Here is a 19,249-nt window from a genome sequence, read left to right as displayed (position 1 = left end):
AAATTGGCTTGTACAGTATATGCTAAGGATGTGTTTTGTTTTTGTTTTTTTTTGTTTTTAAAGATGGGAAAATAAGGACATTTATGCAGCAGGTATTCGCAACCTGCGCATGCGTGAGCTAAAGAATCAAGAATGTATGAACGCAGTGCGATCTGGGCTGGGCTCCATTATACCTCTGCAGCTTCTGTGCAGCCTGACAGCTCTGGAGATGGAGCTCAGGACCTGTGGGCTGCCATTCATCAACCTGGAGTTTTTGAAGGTATAAGAGATTAAGCCATATATTTGTATTGTATATGAACTTTTACTAGGATTCTTAGAGCGCTAATAGTAAAGTAGTAACTGCTTGCCTTGAGGCACACTTTATCTGATTAAATGTAAAAATGTTCGTTTCATTCCGAGTTGAGTTGCTGATTCAATTTTTATTATTCAGAGATTCGCAATGTATCCAAATTTCCAAATTACAATAGTAACGGATTTAAACAAATCTGAAATAATGAAACTAAAATTTAATTGAATTCAAAACAAATTTGAAAACAAAATCAAATTCAAAATGCAAACATGTTGCAGACTATCGCTGATTTCCTTCAAAGACTGTATTAGAATATAGCCATCTTCTGAAATTTGAATTTAGAAAAGAATGGAATAACACAGAATAGAATATTGAGAAAATAGAATAAAATATAGCTGTCTTCCAAAATTCAAACTTAGAAAATAGTATAAAACAGAATAGAATATTAAAAAAATAGAAAATAGAGGAATATAATAGTATATGATAGAAATTAATTGAAAAAACATAGAATTGATTAGAATAATATTATTATACAGGATTTATATAGCACCAACAGTTTGCGCAGCGCTTTACAAAAATGAAGGTGGACATTACAGTTACAATACAATTTGGTACAAGAGGAAACAGAGGGCCCTGCTCGTTAGAGCTTACAATCTAGGATATATAATATTGAATAAAATAGAATATAGCTGACTTCCAAAATTCAGGTTTAGAATAGAATAAAATAGAATAGAAACTAAAGGAATAGAAAAGAATAGAATCAATTAGAATAGAAGAATAAAATAGAATATAGCCATCTTCCAAAATCTGAATTTCAAAAAGAATAGAATAAAACAGAATGGAATAGAAAGTAAAAGAATAGAATAAAAAGAAAATAAAGGAATAGCACAGAAAATAATAGAATATAAATAGAATAAAATAGAATATAGCCGTCTTCCGAAAGTCCAATTTCACGTAGAATAGAACCATGTATTCTTCACAATAAATTTGGATCGGTATTTTAGATTCAAATTTGATTTGAATATTTTAGATCCATTGAAACAATTTGAATCTGGTCAAAAATTAATAAACAAAACGAATTTCATTAGTAATACAACAAAACTAAATTAGTAACTTAACGAATCAATTCAAAACAAAACAATTATTTTCATTCTGCACATGTCTAATTAAAACATTAGACTATGCCGCTCATTGATGGACAAGACGCTGAGAGCTTCATCTGCTAATTACAAGATCCTAATTCATGATACTTCTTATATGCCTCACTTTAATTTTTCTTTTTTTTTTTTTTTTTTGGTCCTGACCCTAATGAAGAAAAATGTTTAAAAAGCACAGCGTGTTCCCTTTTTAATAGTATTTATTTGTCTTGCAGGCTCACACAATGTATCAAGTGGGTCTGATGGAGACCGACCAGCATATAGAGTTTTTCTGGTGTGCTTTGGAGATGTTCACTCAGGAAGAACTTTGTAAGTTCATCAAATTTTCTTGCAATCAGGAGCGTATTCCCTTCACCTGTCCTTGTAAAGATGGGGGACCCGACACTGCACATGTCCCGCCTTATCCTATGAAAATAGCGCCACCTGATGGAGCAACAGGTAAAAATATATATATATATATATATATCTAGGGCTAAAAGGCTTGTTAGTAGTATGACACTGTTCGCTTATCAGTCTTTAAAAAAATAATAAATCTGTGAATGGTAACTATACAGGAAAATAACATCTCTTTGCAGCTCTTATTGATTTTGGGTATGTATGGACTAGGCCTTTCTGCTCTGGGTAGGGGTATCTATTGGTACAAAATGATAGAAGACATTCATAATGGAAATAACTAAAAATGTATGGGTGGAGTTACACTTTAGCTACACATACAGTAAATGTATTATTCCAGGTAAATGTGGGCTATCCAGCTCAGCTTAATGTAAATGTTATGTGAAATAAATCTTTAAAATGTGCTCTTTGGTCACCATGTATAGTTCAAGTGTGTATGCATACAGTCACCGTACACTTTATTTGGTACACCTTTCTAGGTTTGACAGGTTGGACCCCCTTTTGTCTTCAGATTCAACAAAATGCTGGAAACATTCCTCAGCGGTATTGGTCCATATTGACATGAGTTACTGTTTCCTTTCTATCATCTTTAACCAGTCTGTCCATTCTCCTCTGACCTATGACATCAAAAAGACATTTTTGTCCACATAACTGCCGCTCACTGGATATTTTCTCTTTTTTGGACCATTCTCTGTAAACCCTAGAGATGGTTGTGCGTGAAAATCACAGTAGATCAGCAGTTTTGAAATACTCAAACCAGCCCACCTGACACCAATAACCATGCCACGTTTAAACTCACCTAAATCCCCTTTCTTCCCCATTCTGATGCTCAGTTTGAACTTCAGCAAGTCACCTTCACCATGTCTAGATGCCTAAATGCATTGAGTTACTGCCATGTGATTGGCTGATTAGTAATTTGTGTTATCAAGCAATTGAACAGGTGTACCTAATAAAATGGCCGGTGAGTATATATGAAAACAGGATTCTTTGTCCATTCAGGGTAAGGGGTAGACTTTACTCTGTATTAGCAAAGTGCAGGTCAGTCACAAGGAAAGTGGAGGAGAAAAGATACTGATGAGCTAGAGCGAGTCCAGAGACGGGTAATAAAAATGGTGAAAGGTCTGAGGTATAAAACACATCAGGAGGGGCTTCAGGAACTTGATATGTACAGTCTGGAGGAGAAAAGGGAAAGGGGAGACATGATTGAAACCTTTAAGTACATCAAGGGGCTAAATAAGGTTCAGGAGGAGGTGGGGGGTATTTTCAATATGAAACCAAAATAAAAAACATGGGGACATAATTATTATTATTATTACTGAGGATTTATATAGCACCAACAGTTTATGCAGCACTTTTCGATATAAAGGGGGGACAGTACAATTACAATACAGTTCAGTACAGAAGGAATTGGAGGGCCCTGCTCATGGAGCTTACAATCTAAAGGGAGGGGGAGGTGGTACAAAAGATGATAGCTGTGGGGGGTGATCTGATGGAGGTGATTCAAGTACAGTTCTTAGGTGGAGGTGGGGTAGGCTTCCCTGAAGAAGAGAGTTTTCAAGGATCACTTAAAGGCCGACGGGGGGGGAGGGGGGGGGCTGACTGGACATACTGGGGCAGAGTTCCAGAGGACCTGACCTCAAACTAACTGGAGAAAAGTTCAAAACGAATCTTCGAAAGTATTATTATACTTAACGGTAGTTTGCTTAAAATAGACTTCCAGCAGAAGTAATGAGCCAGCCAGTAAATGGCTGCAAACATGCTTGGGACAAACACAGATCTATACTCAGACAAAAATGTTAACTAAAAAAAAAACGGGCAGACTCCATGGACTACTTTATTCTTTTTTCTGCCATCATTTTTCTGTTTCTAAATACAGGGCCTGCCATTGCTTTTCTGCTCTTGTGCTTTTGAGTCACTGACGTGTGAAAGGCAGGCAAACTGAAACCTGCCATATAAGACTTGAACTTCGATTTTTTTGCTGAATCAGATGACATTTGAGCTTTTGGTGGCTTTGTTGGCACAACCAGACTCAACAAATTTGATTTTCTAATCAACTTTTGTCAGAGGATCTGGGTGAAATATAGTTGACCAGTGACTGCATCCAATTAGGTGCAATCTCTGGGTATAGTGCTGACTGTCAGCATCCTTTGATAGACCAAGCTGTCCAGCAAAAGTGCCAGATAGAGGGTAGAGGCAAGCCATTTAACACTAACAGGAATTCAACAATGGTCAGCTTTTTTTCCTTTATATAAAACATTTCTCCCAAAAGAAACAAACTGTTGCTGTAGCTGCTTAAATAGTGTTAGCCAGAGTTCAGCTTTAATTAGTCAAAGTGACGCACAGATTTCACTTGCAGAGACACAAGTTTACATCGGTTTTTATGCACACTGTAGTGCATTTTATACACGTTGCAGATTCATAGTTACATAGTTAGTCTGGCTGAAAAAAGTCCATCCAATTCAACCATTAAAAAAAGTTATCCTATGCCCACAGTTGATCCAGCGGAAGGCAAACAAAAACCCCAGCAAAGCATGATCCAATATGCTTCTGCAGGGAGAACAAATTCCTTCCTGATCCCCGAGAGGCAATCGGATATTCCCTGGATCAACTTTACCTATAAATAATCTGCTTATGATACTAGTGTTGTGGAGTGAACAGAGCACATAGAGAACAATTGATTTTGTTGTGCCCTTGCAGAACGCATGCAGAAAAACTGATGTGCCTGTACCATGGTGTGAACGAGCGCTAAAGGATTGATAAGCTGCGATATATAACATTTGTAGTTTACTTCCTCTTTAACATTTGAGCACAGGCCCACTTACATTTTCAATGGCTTTTTGCAGGATCCCCTGATTCCAGATACATCCGTGTGGAGACGTGCATGTTCATGATAAAGCTCCCACAGTACTCTTCCCTTGAAATAATGCTGGAAAAGCTGAGGCATGCTATCCATTACCGAGAAGATCCACTCAGTGGTTGACCATGATCAGACTAACTGAAGAGACAGTGAATGAACGGAGGACTTGACCTTGGCTACTAGAAATCGCTCGCCCCCCCGGACAGAACTCTGAGGAAACAAGACTACTGACCATTATGGTTTTGTTCTGCCCAAACCTGCACATTTACCTTTTGTATTTGTGAAGTATCTGGTGGGGTTTTTGCCTTGTTTGTGACTTGTTTGTAGAAACATTTTAGTACTGACTAATGTGAGCGGACAAATTGATTTTTCTCTAACAGTAGAGCCTTGGGAACTCATAATGTTTGGGGTAAGTGATAGTCAAAAGGTATTTCTGGAGGAACCAGAAACTAGTAAAACAATGGAATCTGTAAATAAGAATATACACAGTAATATAATTTAATGATAAATTATTTCCAGAGTTCACGAATGTAACACACTGGAGCTAGAGCTGTGAAAAAAAATCTTATTTTTTTATTTTAGTTATTTTTCAAAGTAGTATTTAAGTTATAATAGTTTTACTAAGCACTGGATTTTGCTGGCTGTGAATGGCCCCATGTTTGGGTTGTTTATTTTTCAGTATTTAGAAGTATATAGGGTTGTGAGCAGCTTAGAGTTTTTGTTTTTTGTTTTTTTTCTTTTATGAATTTTTCCCCCCTCAGCTTAGTTACACAGGCTGTGATAGGTCCAGCAACGATCGAATATTCACTGAAAAACTTGAATCTGTGGCCTTATGTCGGTGAGACTCAGAAGGGGTTGAGCACATACAGTTCCGTAATGCACTGTACTTATAAAGGGCTTGGACCGTACACAGCACAGAGCGATGGCAGAGGAGAGTGTCATACAAGTGGATGTTAGGCTGTCCTTATAGCTGCAAGATTATTAAGCACAGAACTTAACTAATAACAGATAATTGTTCTGCCTGCAAGCATGTCCCTCTTGAGACCTGTAGGATGAAGGGTTATAGGTAATAAAAAACATTGCAAATCAATAATGGCTTTTTGGACACATGGACACAGTTTTTCCAAAGTGAATGAAAATGTTTTGTTTTTTTTTTTTGTTTTGGTAATTTTTTTATCTTTTTTTTTTTTTTTTTCGCCCATCCAGTCAAATAATTAAACCTGCCAGAAATATACTAATCATTAGCAGCATATCCGTTGGCATCAGTGAAAACAATACAGGTAATTATATTGACATCCTTAGCCTTGTTAGCAATACGTCTATTGTCAAGAGAAGGCTTTTTTTTAATGGCCAAGAGGAATGTCATTTCTACAGGAAGCACCCTAAATGATCTTTGCAGTCATTCGGACCCTTTGCTAGGTCTGAATTTAACAAAAGGTTCTTAGTAGGATAACTCAAACCTCAGGCTACTTCAGCTTTTTAACTGGTGGCTCTGATGTGGCAGAAAACCCCACCGGACACCCAACATGGGGCTCCTTTTCCATATCAAGTAATAATTGCACTGACAATACCAGTACTAACTATGCAGTGACACTTGGCTCACACAGGCTAGCAGTGATAAGTGGACAGGAATGTGATTGTATTTACATCGCCACACCTTATCTCTGCAGAGAGCACCCATGCAAGTGGTTTTCATTAAGGCAGTGCAAAGGTCGATGAAAGGTGTAGCACCCAATATAACCAGATAATTTCATCTGTTAAGCAGCGTGTCTGCAGAAAACCAAAATCGGGTCAATCCACTTTTCACACCATTGATTTTTGCACTGCTTTACTAAACAGCCCTGGTTATATTAAGGTTAAATATGGAGGCGGCACGTGTATAGGTGTCCCTATTCAAAATATTAGTATCCTTTATTAATGTATGATACTACTCCTCTTTTAATATTTGTTCTTTTATGTTAAGAATACAGTTCAATGATACTTTGCTTTGCCATTAAACAGGCTGCAGGTGGCTTGAGCACTACTCATGTGTCCTGCTAGTTAAGCAGCAACCCTTTATTGTCTTGCCATTTTTCCTTCTAAATGACAAATCTGATCAATAGTGCTCACTAAACTGTTACCAAATAAATCAGGAGCAAGAGTGTGCGCCTCTTCGGGGGCGAGAGTGTGCGCCTACACAGGGGCAAGAGTGTGCGCCTACACGGGGGAGAGAGTGTGCGTCTACTGTTCCTGGCAGGGCAGAGGACACTGCAGACACCACAGTGAAGCTGCATTGCCTGACAGCTCCAGCAGGAAACATCTGTGACTTTTTTCTTTTTTGAGTGATTTGTTTATTGCAATTTGATCGATATATGATGCACTATTAAGCAACAAACAAAAGGCATGCAGCAACACAATTGCTATTCCCAGCATATGGTGACCTGGAAAAATCAGTTTTCAAAAGTGTTTGTTTTAGACAAATGCATTTCTGTACTTTATTGTATTCTCTTTTACAAGTTAGAAAAATATTGCTAGGAGAGGCAAATATAATCTAGACACTGGAGTGGCCGAAGTAAATACAATTTAAGGAAAGGGAAGAGCTGCTTTCCTAAGAACCACAACAGCCTCCATGCCCCACACAAGATTGAAGGTGGAGAGCAGACCACCCAAAATAAATACACTTTAGCAATGGGTTTATGTGCAACATATCTACTTTTTGAGCCCTGGAAGTGTGCTGTACAGTTGATGTATATTTATTATTGCAGTTATCTATGGTTGCATTTAACAGATCCTTTTACTCAATGCCATTCCCCTTGTCTGTATTGGTATTTAAACCACTGCTGTGTAAATTAAGCATACTAGATAAGGAAAAGTGTCATAAGAATAAACATCTGATTTTGAATGTCCTCCCCTTCTTGTGTGATCTTTTCTTCACATAATATGCCTGCAAATCAAATAAGTTTTGTTGGTTTCCTCCAATCAGCGATCAGAACTCTTCTCACTGAGCTCTGCTGTATTGTAAAGGTTTTGGGAACCACTATCGGGCTCAGGGTTGAATGCTGCTGCTCCTAATTTTGAGATATGGATTGCGTGCACCCCGGAAAGAATTACACTGACAAATGTCCAGTATAACCACTTTCACATCATCTGTTTATTGCAGGGCAGTGCTTAACCTTTTATACAAGGAGAACAAAAGGGTATACGTCACTATTACGTAAATACAGTCACTTTCTAAAAGGCACATTTTGCTTGGCTGAAATATGGGAGAAGTGCAGAAACTTGAGGCCCGTTATCTCTTCCCTCCCCCTCACATATTCAAGGCCATAACTGCAAAATCCTCACAGAGCGAGGGGAGGGGTTGAGTACATCGCTGAACCAACAAGTTAAGGAGGACTGCAAAGCCCAGCAGACAAAATATATACGCACAACACATATATTTAGAAATATAAAAAAGTACAAAAGTAAATATATATAAAATGTATATTTTAAACAGGAAACCGAATAGGCATTTTACCAAATCCATCACAGTATGTGATTTCAGCTCTCCGCCCCCTTTTAAAATTCTGCATTTTGATTGGATATAGAAAAAAGATTAAACAAATCCTCCGACATAAGTTGTACCTGTTTATCTGTAGTATTTTGTGCATCAACTGAGGCCAGTCTCTTCACTGGGTATATGTGAAGGTTTACAACTATTTGAAGGATATACAGAATGAAGTTCCCTATCAGACCAATAGGTGGAGCTGACTTGCTAACAATTACAGAGCAGAGGATAATCAACCTGCCTGCATGAAGCTGTAAGTGGGGAATCCAATACAAGGATGCAATGCGCCAACAAAGGGAATGTCATCCACAGGCTGAGCAAGATATGCAAGTGTTGAAGCTGTCATAGTGGAAAGGAAGGGGAATCGTCCAAGAAACCCTGGGAATAGAGGCATTGCAACATTTTCCAATACATCTTGGCAATATAGTTGCCATGCACCAAGGTCAAGACGTAGGAAGGCAGGACAGACTAGAGCCCTTGGCCTGGCACATGCAAGCTGCATCCTTTTGAAGGGGTTGGCAAGGGTAGGGCTTAAGCCAGAGAGGACATACCCCACGGCAACACAAAGTGGTAGGGGCTCTAGTTTGTGTAACTAACCTCAAATAGAGGGGATTAGGAAGACCAGAACAATAAACTACCCCTGAGTCCACATAAGAGAAAAAAAATGTAAAAACTGTAATGCTGAACAGGATGACTGGAAAGACCTTAATACGTGAGCAATAAAACACCAGGGAAAACCATCCCAAAAAGGAGTAGGCACAGCCTTTAAGGAGTATGAAGAGCAGGTGTCAGGTATTGGATGACACAATTTGGAGACCTATGGCCACATGTCAGTAATCTAGCACCCCAAGGACATGAAGGGGAATGGTAAAATCTCGTGTAGGAGAAGGTTTACAAGGATATGTGGACAAGAGAGCAGTATAACCTGACAAAGAAAATCCCTGATAGCAGAGATGTAGACAAAGATGTACAGGTGTCTTTTCAAGTCTAACTTTAAATCAAATGGCTCACAATGAGTCGGGGGGGACTGTGTGGAAACCTGACTACTAAAATAGTTTATACCAATGCATCTTGTGCAATGTAAAATGTAAAGCTTTTAAGGACAGGGGTTTCTATATAGTTGGGGTTGTAAGTCCTTAAATTATTTTCTTTGTAGGAGAGGAGGCAAACGTCCATTGTAACGATAAATTGAGAATGGATTTAAGGAAATCTTGTTCTTTTCTCAGTAGAAACTGATAAGGTGAGAGAGAGAGAGGGCAGCACTTAAGACAAATTTACCTCCTGTAAAGGATACAAAGAGAGGTTTCAGTTGTCTATTTTCTAAGCTGGTAAAAGAGTCATTTGACTACCCCATCACCTACATAAGGCGGGCCAAACTTTTAGCGTGAGGAAGGTTTTTTTTTAGCAGATCTGGTGGGCTTAGAGAGGGAAAGTTCTCCATGACCAGAAGGACCAGAGTAGATGACAATTGTGTCGGGGGGGGGGGGGTGAACAGATTTATTCCATACAGTAGGGATACATATTCCACTGGGAATCTAATAGTGGTGGTTTCAGCTTTAGACCATGCTCCACAGTGCCATAGTGATGGAGCCACATTTAACTTGCGTTTCCTCAGGGCCTGTGGTGGACTCAGTTGTCTGTCCCATGTGTTTCTGCATCCAAGTGCGTGTAATCTTTTATCGCTAGATAAGGGGTCGTTTCCTGCAAAGCATTGACAGAATAGACATGGATTAAGGAGGTTCAGCGTGTCCGGTATGAAGCAGTAATAGCAACTCTGGTATTGAGGTCTAATGGCTGTTTCTTTTCAAAATCGGGCAACAGGTTGTATGGCAAGTGAAAAGTTTGTGAGGTCTGAAGAAGGAGCCTATTGAGCATGCTCCAAAATGCATTACCGCCTCCTTCACCTGCAACATCTGACTCTGCTCTCCTAGCTTCATTTTGATGCACAGGCACATCCTGCATCTAATTACCGCACAATGAGTCTTTTTAACTATTTATCTTGTAAGTGCAATTTATCCATTGTTTACTAAATAAATTGTCAATACTGCACTTAGAGGCGCCTTCCTCTCTTTTTCTTGTTACTGCATTAGAGCCTTGTTTCCAGTCTAAGAAGAGCTGCCTCAGTGTTACTGCTCCCATCCATCCATCCCTCCCTGATATCCATCTGGCACCTTTATCCTACAGCTACAGAGGTTGGGCTCCAACAAGCGCACCCTATATAATATACATTTTCTAGTCAGGCATGAGCATCCCAGGTATACACAGTGACAGGCAGATGCATCAGACAGCACAGCCTAAACCTGTGAAAGTGATTCTTACTTCTGGAGCTATTCCTGGAGGTGTGTCACAGGCAACTTCAGAGGTTGACTACCTGTCCCTCAAGTCAAACTAAAGGCTAGGCACTTTTGGTTCAGGTGCAGTGGTCCACTGGTGACTCTCTGGAATCAGTACTTCCTGACCTATTCCATCCCCCATTTCAGGCTGCCCCAGGCAGATGTGGTACGCCAACCTAAAAAGATGTCAGACAATTGCTTAGAGGTATCTACTGGATCAGGATCATCTGTTCCTAAGGAATGTTTTTTTTTTTTTACTATCCAGCTTCAAGCTGCCTTTCTGAGAAACAGGGCATCATGCTGTCTAGGAATCCCTTGATGCTAAGGTGGGAGGTCTGCTTCTACTTCTTGTTAAATCTATCACTGCACATGCAATGCATGCTTATCTTGTGTAAGCCTTAGCACTTCCTCTCCAGGTTTTTCTTCATGGGATAAGACTTCCTTTTCAGCTGGGCCTAGGGTGGCGTTTGTGGCTCTCAGCACTATTAGGGATCCCAATGTTGTTTCCCTTATGACTCCATGGGACCAAAAGTAGTTCATTTGTAGCCTTCACTTAGTGAGATGCTTGTTCGGACTGGTGGCTTTGTCTGGCAAGGAACCCTTTATGGGGTTTCCATAAGACAAGGTTGTTGAGACCCCATTATTTGTCTTACTTGGGGTAGTTACTCTGTCTCCACAAACAGGACATCTCTATCCAGTCTGCCTCCAGTTCACCAAAAGGAAGTTTCCTTCTATTGGTTGAATGTGGTCGGGATGGAGAGTCTAACTCAGTTTCTAATCTCCTTTGTTTTTCAAGATGGTTTCTGTATCGTTGCTCCAATTTCTAGTTCCATCATGTCACGTTGACTCAGCAGACCATTATCCAAACCCATGATCTAGGGTTTAGATTCCATCCCTTCTTGAGAGGATGCACTTTGCTACATTTATGAATGCTTCCTGATCTTTGGCAGTAGCTGTTTCTCAGATCTGCAAGGCTGCCAGTTAGGATTCTATCCCCATTTTCTCTACGTTGTACCATGGGCTTGAGATTATTATAGTGCACTTGCAACAGCAGCAGTTGGGTGCTGTCCGTGGTGCCCTTTTTGTTTACACTGATATTCAATTTTTTGGGGTGTGCCCCTTGAAGGGGAGGGAGTGCACCCCAGGCTTTGTCTTGGGGATTTGAAGGTTCATGAGGATGTGGATTGGAAGGTGGCACAAGCACATAAGCACCTTGTGGTTATTAAAGGTAATTCAAAGAGACCATTGCTGCAACCACCTGAAGTAATTACTGTACATTTTACCAGCAGTATCTGAACACTGTGGGCACCTAACATAGCCATGTCAACTTGCACAATAGTTAGGAAAGCCAAACAAGTCCTTTTCATGGTGCATTCCTTCAGCCCTATTGATGGGCTCAGTAGTCCTCACTAGAGCTGACTTTGGTGGGAAGGTAGTAGCCTGTTCACTTTCTTATAAGATAGGATTTGCTGAAATCAGAACTTTACCCATAACAACTTGATATAAAAAATATTTTTAGCAAGGAACATACATTCCACATTAGTAATTATGTTACCAAGGTTAGTGTGTACTAATTCCTCTTTCTTCATGCTGGAGGTTACCATTTTGCTGAAGGCAAGAGCCCCTGAGCAGTAGTAAATCTTTAGGCTGTCAGCACAGTGCCAAAAAACGGGCAGCAACTGAGCAGGATGAGACTGTGTAAAAAATAGGTGCTCATACTGTTTAAAATCCAGTAATAATGTTTTACATAGCTGTACCTGAAGTGATCTAGTAGGATTTGATTTCTTAACTAAAGTTATTGGTCTAGCATAAGTGTGCGGCCATGTTGTTGCCAGGAGAACAGACAATTGCATCAAATACCAACGATTTCCTTTCCTGGTGCCAGTCCATGGCAGCAAAATAAACCCACCCAGTTTTTTTCCTAGTGATGTACAGATGATGGACTGTTGCATGGGTGTCAACTCTTTCTTTATACTCTTACTTGATTTTAAATTTCAACAAAACAGAAAGCTACAGGCAAGGATAGCCAGATAGGGCAATCTGTCACAAAGACTGTCATTAACAAACAGTATGTTGTTTGCTGGGTGCTCAGGTACAACACCTTGAAGATCAGATAGATTATGGGGGGGGGGGGGGAACAGGGGAGGATCCAGCTGTCAAGGGAAATAAATGTACAAAAGGCAAAGGAAGATGGAGTATCCTTAAAAATGTCTTCAGGGAAATTGGTGTGGCCTTTTCTTTAATATAACACCTAGAGGGGTAGAAGGAACTTAGAGTGCTAAACAAGTGGCTCAGGAACTGGTGTATGAAAGGGGGGGGGGGTTAGTGCATGAAGGACTGGGCCAACTTTAGGGTTGGTTTCCAGCTCTACACCAGAGACAGACTGTACCTATATAGGAAGATTGCACAATAGCAATTATAACATTTTTGATCACATATTGCACAGATTTAAATTTACCTATATGCTTTTTTTTAGTTTTATGCTTCAAAAATATATCGTACCGCATGCATACTTTTTATTTACTTATGTGACACTTTAATGCTAGGAAGCACTGCAATATGCGAGAGCACTTCTAAGCAACACACAAAAGTGTTAATAGATTATAGGTTACTAGTTCCCTACTGGGGGATTAATCACGGTACAGGCAGCATCGTATTGATAGATACCAGGGACTGTAGTGCGGAGTTTACATTAATTCTATAGAAGAGGAGGAGGTGCCTGCATGCCAAGAGCAATTTGGTAGTAATTATGAGGGATAGCAATGATAACAGTGCTAACGATGAGGTGGAGTCTTTGTGGCTGGAACTGCAAAGGGACAATATAAACCGTAAATTAATTATGGTTATATGCTATAGGCCCCTAGTATTAGGGATGAGGAAAAGACCCATCTACTTTCACAGTTAGAGATGGCAGGGAACCAATGTTCTATTCATTGAGGACTTAAAAAGTGTTACTAAACCCACAACAATAAAATCAGTTTGTATATGCAGTAAAGCATGCTTGTTATACTCACTGTGGAACCTAAGGGTTTAATCCTCTGCATTCTGTAAAAATGCAGTTTGATCCTGACTTCTCTGATCCTCTCCTTCTTTCAGTGTCCCCCTCTTATCTCCTGATAAGACATATCATGTGGAGTTACTCAGCACATGCTCAGTTTGGTGTGTATTGCTAGAGAGGTTTGGGTTTTTGTTTCCTGAGAGAGTGTATGTGATGAGCACAGGGCCAATCAACACTGTCCAAACAGCGGTCAGGGGTTCTGCATCCGCCTAGAGCAATATGAAAATTACTCCTACAAGCTTTAACCAGTGCTTGGCTGAACACTGATATGTCACAAGACTGCTCTAACCAAATCTCAGCAAGCATTCACCCGATATAAATCTGCTTTCTTAACATACAATTCCTCCATGCTGCCAAACAAGCCTACTTTGTCACTCTTATTAATACCTTGTCATCCAGTCCTCGTCTCTTCTACTTTTAACGCTCTACTTTCTCCACCTCCACCCAGTAACTCACTCATTGTTTACGAGGTTGCAAATCATTTCAAAAACAAGATTGATGCAATTCGTAGGGGCATCTCTGTTACAGACATCTATCCCACTTAGTGTACCTTATACTAAACCTCCCTCAACACTTTCCTCTTTTGCCCTTGTTACTACTGAAGAGTTCACCAAAGTTTTCCCAGAAGCCCGTCTCAGTACCTGCCCCCTCTCAAATACTACAGTCACCCTCTTCTGTCGCAGACTGACACCAGAAATCTTTAAGAGACATAGTCGTGCGCTGGAGTGAATGTGGCGTAAAACCAAAACACACTAAGCTTTCACCTCATATAAATCTGCTTTATTAACTTACAGTTCCTCCCTCCATGCTGCCAAACATGCCTGCTTTGTCATTCTCATCAATAGCTTGTCATCCAGTCCCCGTCGTCTCTTCTATACTTTTAACTCTTTCTCCACCTCCACCCAGTACCTCACTGCTTACGAGATTGTAAATCATTTCAAAAACAAGATTGACGCAATTCGTAGTGGCATCTCTACTGCACAGACATCCATGCCACTTAGCATACCACATCCTAAACCTCCCTCAACACTTTCCTCTCTTGCTACTATCAAAGAGGTCACTAAGGTTTTCTCAGAAGCCCGTCTCACTACCTGCCCCCTGGATCCTGTCCTCCCACAACTACTACGGTCACCCTCTTCTTCCATCCTATGCTCCCTCTCTAACGGTGCCTTCCCCACCTCTCTAAAGCATGCACAGATCACTCTCATACTTAAAAAGCTTTCGCTGGGCCCCACCACCCTGAACAATTTGAGACCCATCTGCCTGCTCCTGTTTACCTCAAAACTCTTAGAACATTTAGTCTACAATCGCCTGAGCTCCTCCCTCACTGACAACAACCTTCTTGACCCTTTACAGTCTGGCTTTCGCTCACTACACTCCACTGAAACTGCCCAACTAAAACTCACTAATGATTTACGAACTGCTAAAAACCAATGACCACTACTCCGTACTCTTACTACTTGACCTCTCTGCGGCTTTTGATACTGTTGACCATCCCCTCAAAAAACTCCACTCTCTTGGCCTCTGCTCTCTCCTGGTTCTCCTCCTGCCTATCACAGCTCTCCTTCAGCGTTACCTATAACTTTGTCGTCTCCTCTCCACTTCCTCTTTCAGTAGGGGTCCCTCAAGGTTCTGTCTTTGGACCCCTTCTCTTCTCCATCTACACCTCCTCCCTTGGTCACTTGATAAATGCTCCTGGCTTTAAGTACCATCTCTATGCTGATGGCACACATTTATCTTTCTACTCCTCACCTCACCCCTTCAGTCTCCTCTTTCATTACTAAGCGACATATCAGCATGGATGCCACTCCCCTGACTTCTCCATCAAGATCAATAACACAATCATCAGTCCCTCCCCTCATGCAAGGGTACTCGGTGTAATCCTAAACTCCCATCTGTCCTTTTAGTCCCAAATCCAATCTCTGTCTAAATCTTGTAGACTTCACCTCCGCAACATCTCCAAGATACGACCGTTCTTAACCTCGGAAACCACTAAGCAACTTATTCACTCCCTGGTTATCTCTCACCTTGACTATTGTAACTCCCTCCTCATTGGCCTACCTAATCGCAGGCTATCCCCTCTTCAGTCTATCATGAATGCTGCTGCCAGACTCATCCACCTTACTAACCATTCTGTATCTGCCACCCCTCTCTGCCAATCCCTCCACTGGCTTCCCATTGCCCAACGGATAAAATTGAAAAAAACTAACACCATATGAAGCCATTTGTTACTCTGCCCCAAATTACATCACCAATCTTGTCTCCAAATATCACCCAAACCGTCTTCTCAGCTCCTCTCATGACCTCCTGCTCTCTAGTTCCCTTGTCTCCTCCCATGCTCGTCTCCAGTTTCTCTTTTAGGCGATCTCTGAAAACCTATCTTTTCAGGGAAGCCCATCCCGCCTTCAACTAATAACAGAATCTTCTATTTCTCCTATCAGTTCATCACCCACAGTTATTACCTTTTGTACCACCAGCCCTTCCCTCTTAGATTGTAAGCTCCAAGGAGCAGGGCCCTCCTAACCCTCTTGTATTGAACTGTATTATTGCTGTAGTGTCTCACTTTATATTGTAAAGCACTGAGCAAACTGTTGGCGCAATATAAATCCTGTATAATAATCTGCTGCTGAGAAAAAGGTATTTAGCAGTTTGTTTACTAAAATAATTTCATTTCCATGTTCTGTGTACTATAGGGGACCAGATATGGTGACTGTAGGGTCCTGGGTTTAGTAACATTTTAAACTATCTTGATATTGATTTGGCAGATGGAACTATGCACTCAACTAAGGCTTGTCCTTTCTTGAATGTGTTGCAGGAACAACTTCATGAGTCACATCGTAGAAGCCCCAGGTAGAAATAATGCTGTGCTGGACCTGCTAATTACAAACAACACAGAACTGATTGCAGATGTGGAAGTATGAGATAATTTAAGTACCAGTGAACACAGAGTAATTACATTTCCCATAAATTATATAAAAAAAAAGGAGACATAAGGGAAAGACGAGAACGCTAAACTTCAAAAGAGCCAACTGTACTTTGATCCCTTTCGTGTCCAGTAGTATGAAGAAAAGCAAATTCTTAAAACAAAGAACACTGAAGATAAGTAGGAGTGTTTTAAAGGCATTTCAAACATTGGCATTCGTCCGTGCATTCCAATAAGCAACAAATTTAAAAAGAACAAAAGTTAAACCTAAACATTAGGGCTAAATATACTGGGTGTACTGCACGGGTGAACTTGTCTCACTATCAGGTGTGCCAAGATGGTGGTAGACATGAAATGCATCACCGCTCACCGGAAGCTGCGTTCTCACGTATCAACGCGTTGCGTCACTACACACGTGACTTCCTCAGGATATCTACCCCGCCATCTTGGTACACCTGATAGTGAGGCAAGTTCACCCATGCAGTACACCCATGCATGTGAGGAGGATACCAGCCTGTAACGTATAATCTTGGAAGGAGGCACATTAGTGCTCACCCTATGTAAGTGCTATTCCATCTTTATTAAAGCACTGAGTATTTAGACTACTACACTATCAAAGATGGAATAGCATTTACACAGGGTGAGCACTAATGTGCCTCCTTCCAAGATTATACGTTACAGGCTGGTATCCTCCTCACATGCATGGGTGTACTGCATGTTGTGAGGGGTGTGCCTCAGGGCTCTGTCTTGGAGCCAGTTCTGTTTAATGTGTTCATAAACCGTATAAGGATTAGAATAAATAGTTCAATCTCACGATTTGCTGATGATACTAAGATAAACAGGAGCATAACTTCACAAAAGGATGGAGAAATTTTACAGGAGGACCTAGTTAACCGTTTCAATACCGTGCAATTTTACACCTTCCTGCCCAGGCCATTTTTCAGGTTTCAGCGCTCTCACACTTTGAATGACAATTGCGCAGTCATACAACATTGTACCCAAACTAAAATTTTATCATTTTCTTCACACAACTAGAGCTTTCTTTTGGTGGTATTTAATCACCGCTGGGGTTTTTATTTTTTGCTAAATTAACAAAAAAAGACCAAAAATTTTGAAAAAAAAACACATTTTTCTTTGTTTCTGTTATAAAAGTTTACAAATAAATAATTGTTCTTCATAAATTTAGGCCGAGATGTATTCTGCTACATGTCTTTGGTGAAAATAACCCAAATTAGGATGTATTATTTAGTTTGTAGGAAAGTTATAGAGTTCACAAACTATGGTATAGATCTGAATATTGATCAATCCTGAAGTACTGACAGCCAATCTAATTTCTTGAGGTCCAAGAATGTCAGAATAGTACAGATATCCCCAAATGACCCCTTTTTGCTGAGTAGACAGTTGGACGTACTTCATAAGAGGCATGGCGAGTTTTTTGAAGTTGTATTTTTTTGTCATAATTTTTCCGAAAATGAAAAAATGAAAAATATTATTTTCACTATTTTTTTTTTTACATACTGTCACCAGTGCAGTACAGCGTCATCATATAACTGGCATGGCGGTGAACAGGGACACTGACTGGTGACAGTATGAAAAAAAAAAAAAATTATATTTTTTTTTAATTTTTTTTTATTTTTTTATTATATTTAATTTTTTATTACATTTTTTTTTATTTTTTTTAAGATTTTTTTTCATATTTTACTATGACCAAAATAGTACAATGTTACCATAGTAACATTGTACTACTTTGGGGAAGTGATCAGTATTTTTTTTTTTTTTTTTTTACACAATTTGCTTATAGCAAAGAATTACTTTTGTGCTTAGCTGTGATTTGGTCACAGCTAATCACATGACATGTGCATGTGATTAGCTGTGACCATTCACAGCTAGGCACTAGTATACAATGGATGGCATCATGAATGAAGCCATCCATTGTATACAACTGTCATGTGACCTGCTGTGATTGGTCGCGGCAGGTCACATGGTACCGGCAACGGGAGCCGGTACTCGGATCTGTCATCGGCCGTGTCCGAGGTGCACGGGCGGTGACAGATCCCGCTGCTGCGCCGCTCTGCAATAGCGCAAACGGCGCATGTGCGGGAGCACGCCAAATGGCGTGGACCCGGAAAGCTGCAGCGCTTTTCAAGCCGCCAAACGGCTATTGGCCGGGCGGCTAATGGTTAAAATAGAGGGGTGGGAAGCTATATGGCACATGAGGTTTATTTTTGAAGTATGTAAAGTAATGCACTTGGGAGCTAAAAATATTCACTAGGGGAAGAACCTTTGGGGGAATCAAGAATGGAAAAAGGATCTTGGGGTCCCAGTAGATCAAAGACTCAGCATTAATAGTCAATGTCAAGATGCAGCAAGAAAGGCTAGCAGACTAATAGCGTGCATTAACAAGGGTATTTACTCATGAGTGAAAACTTCCATGCTGCCACTTTACAAAACTCTGGTTTTGGTTCGCATTGTGAGTATGCAGTCTAGTTTTGGTCACAGCCCTCAGGAAGGAAGGGCAACAAAGCTAATAAAGGGGGCTGGAGGACCCCCGTTAAGAGAAAAGAATACTAACATTAAAGATTCTCCCTGAAGAAGAGACTCAAGCAGGGATATGATCGCTATATACAAATCTTTAAATGGTGATTTTTGCAAAAGGAGGAAATGATTTAAAGTATAACTAAAAACTTTTTTTTTTGGATAGAGTGGAGAGGGATTA

General features: G+C 40.3%; 1 protein-coding gene across 2 annotated transcripts in view; it reads left to right on the top strand.

Moving 5' to 3' along the window:
* The window catches only part of HECTD4 (HECT domain E3 ubiquitin protein ligase 4), a 241,288-nt gene extending 233,707 nt beyond the window's left edge, over positions 1–7,581 (top strand). For both annotated transcript variants that reach the window (XM_089676997.1, XM_089676993.1), the window contains exons 74-76: positions 64–259; positions 1,662–1,884; positions 4,683–7,581. In XM_089676997.1, coding sequence (XP_089533123.1) covers positions 64–259; positions 1,662–1,884; positions 4,683–4,819 — 556 coding nt within the window. In that variant the 3' untranslated portion in view covers positions 4,820–7,581. The remainder of the gene's footprint in view (positions 1–63; positions 260–1,661; positions 1,885–4,682) is intronic.
* The last annotated feature ends 11,668 nt before the right edge of the window (positions 7,582–19,249 follow it).

This window comes from Staurois parvus, unplaced genomic scaffold (genome assembly GCF_062004578.1).
Source record: "Staurois parvus isolate SC_StPar_1 unplaced genomic scaffold, SC_StPar_1.0 ptg000014l, whole genome shotgun sequence".
NCBI lineage: Eukaryota > Metazoa > Chordata > Amphibia > Anura > Ranidae > Staurois > Staurois parvus.
Note: the sequence above shows the minus strand (reverse complement) of the source record. Positions and strands in the feature narration are given on the sequence as shown.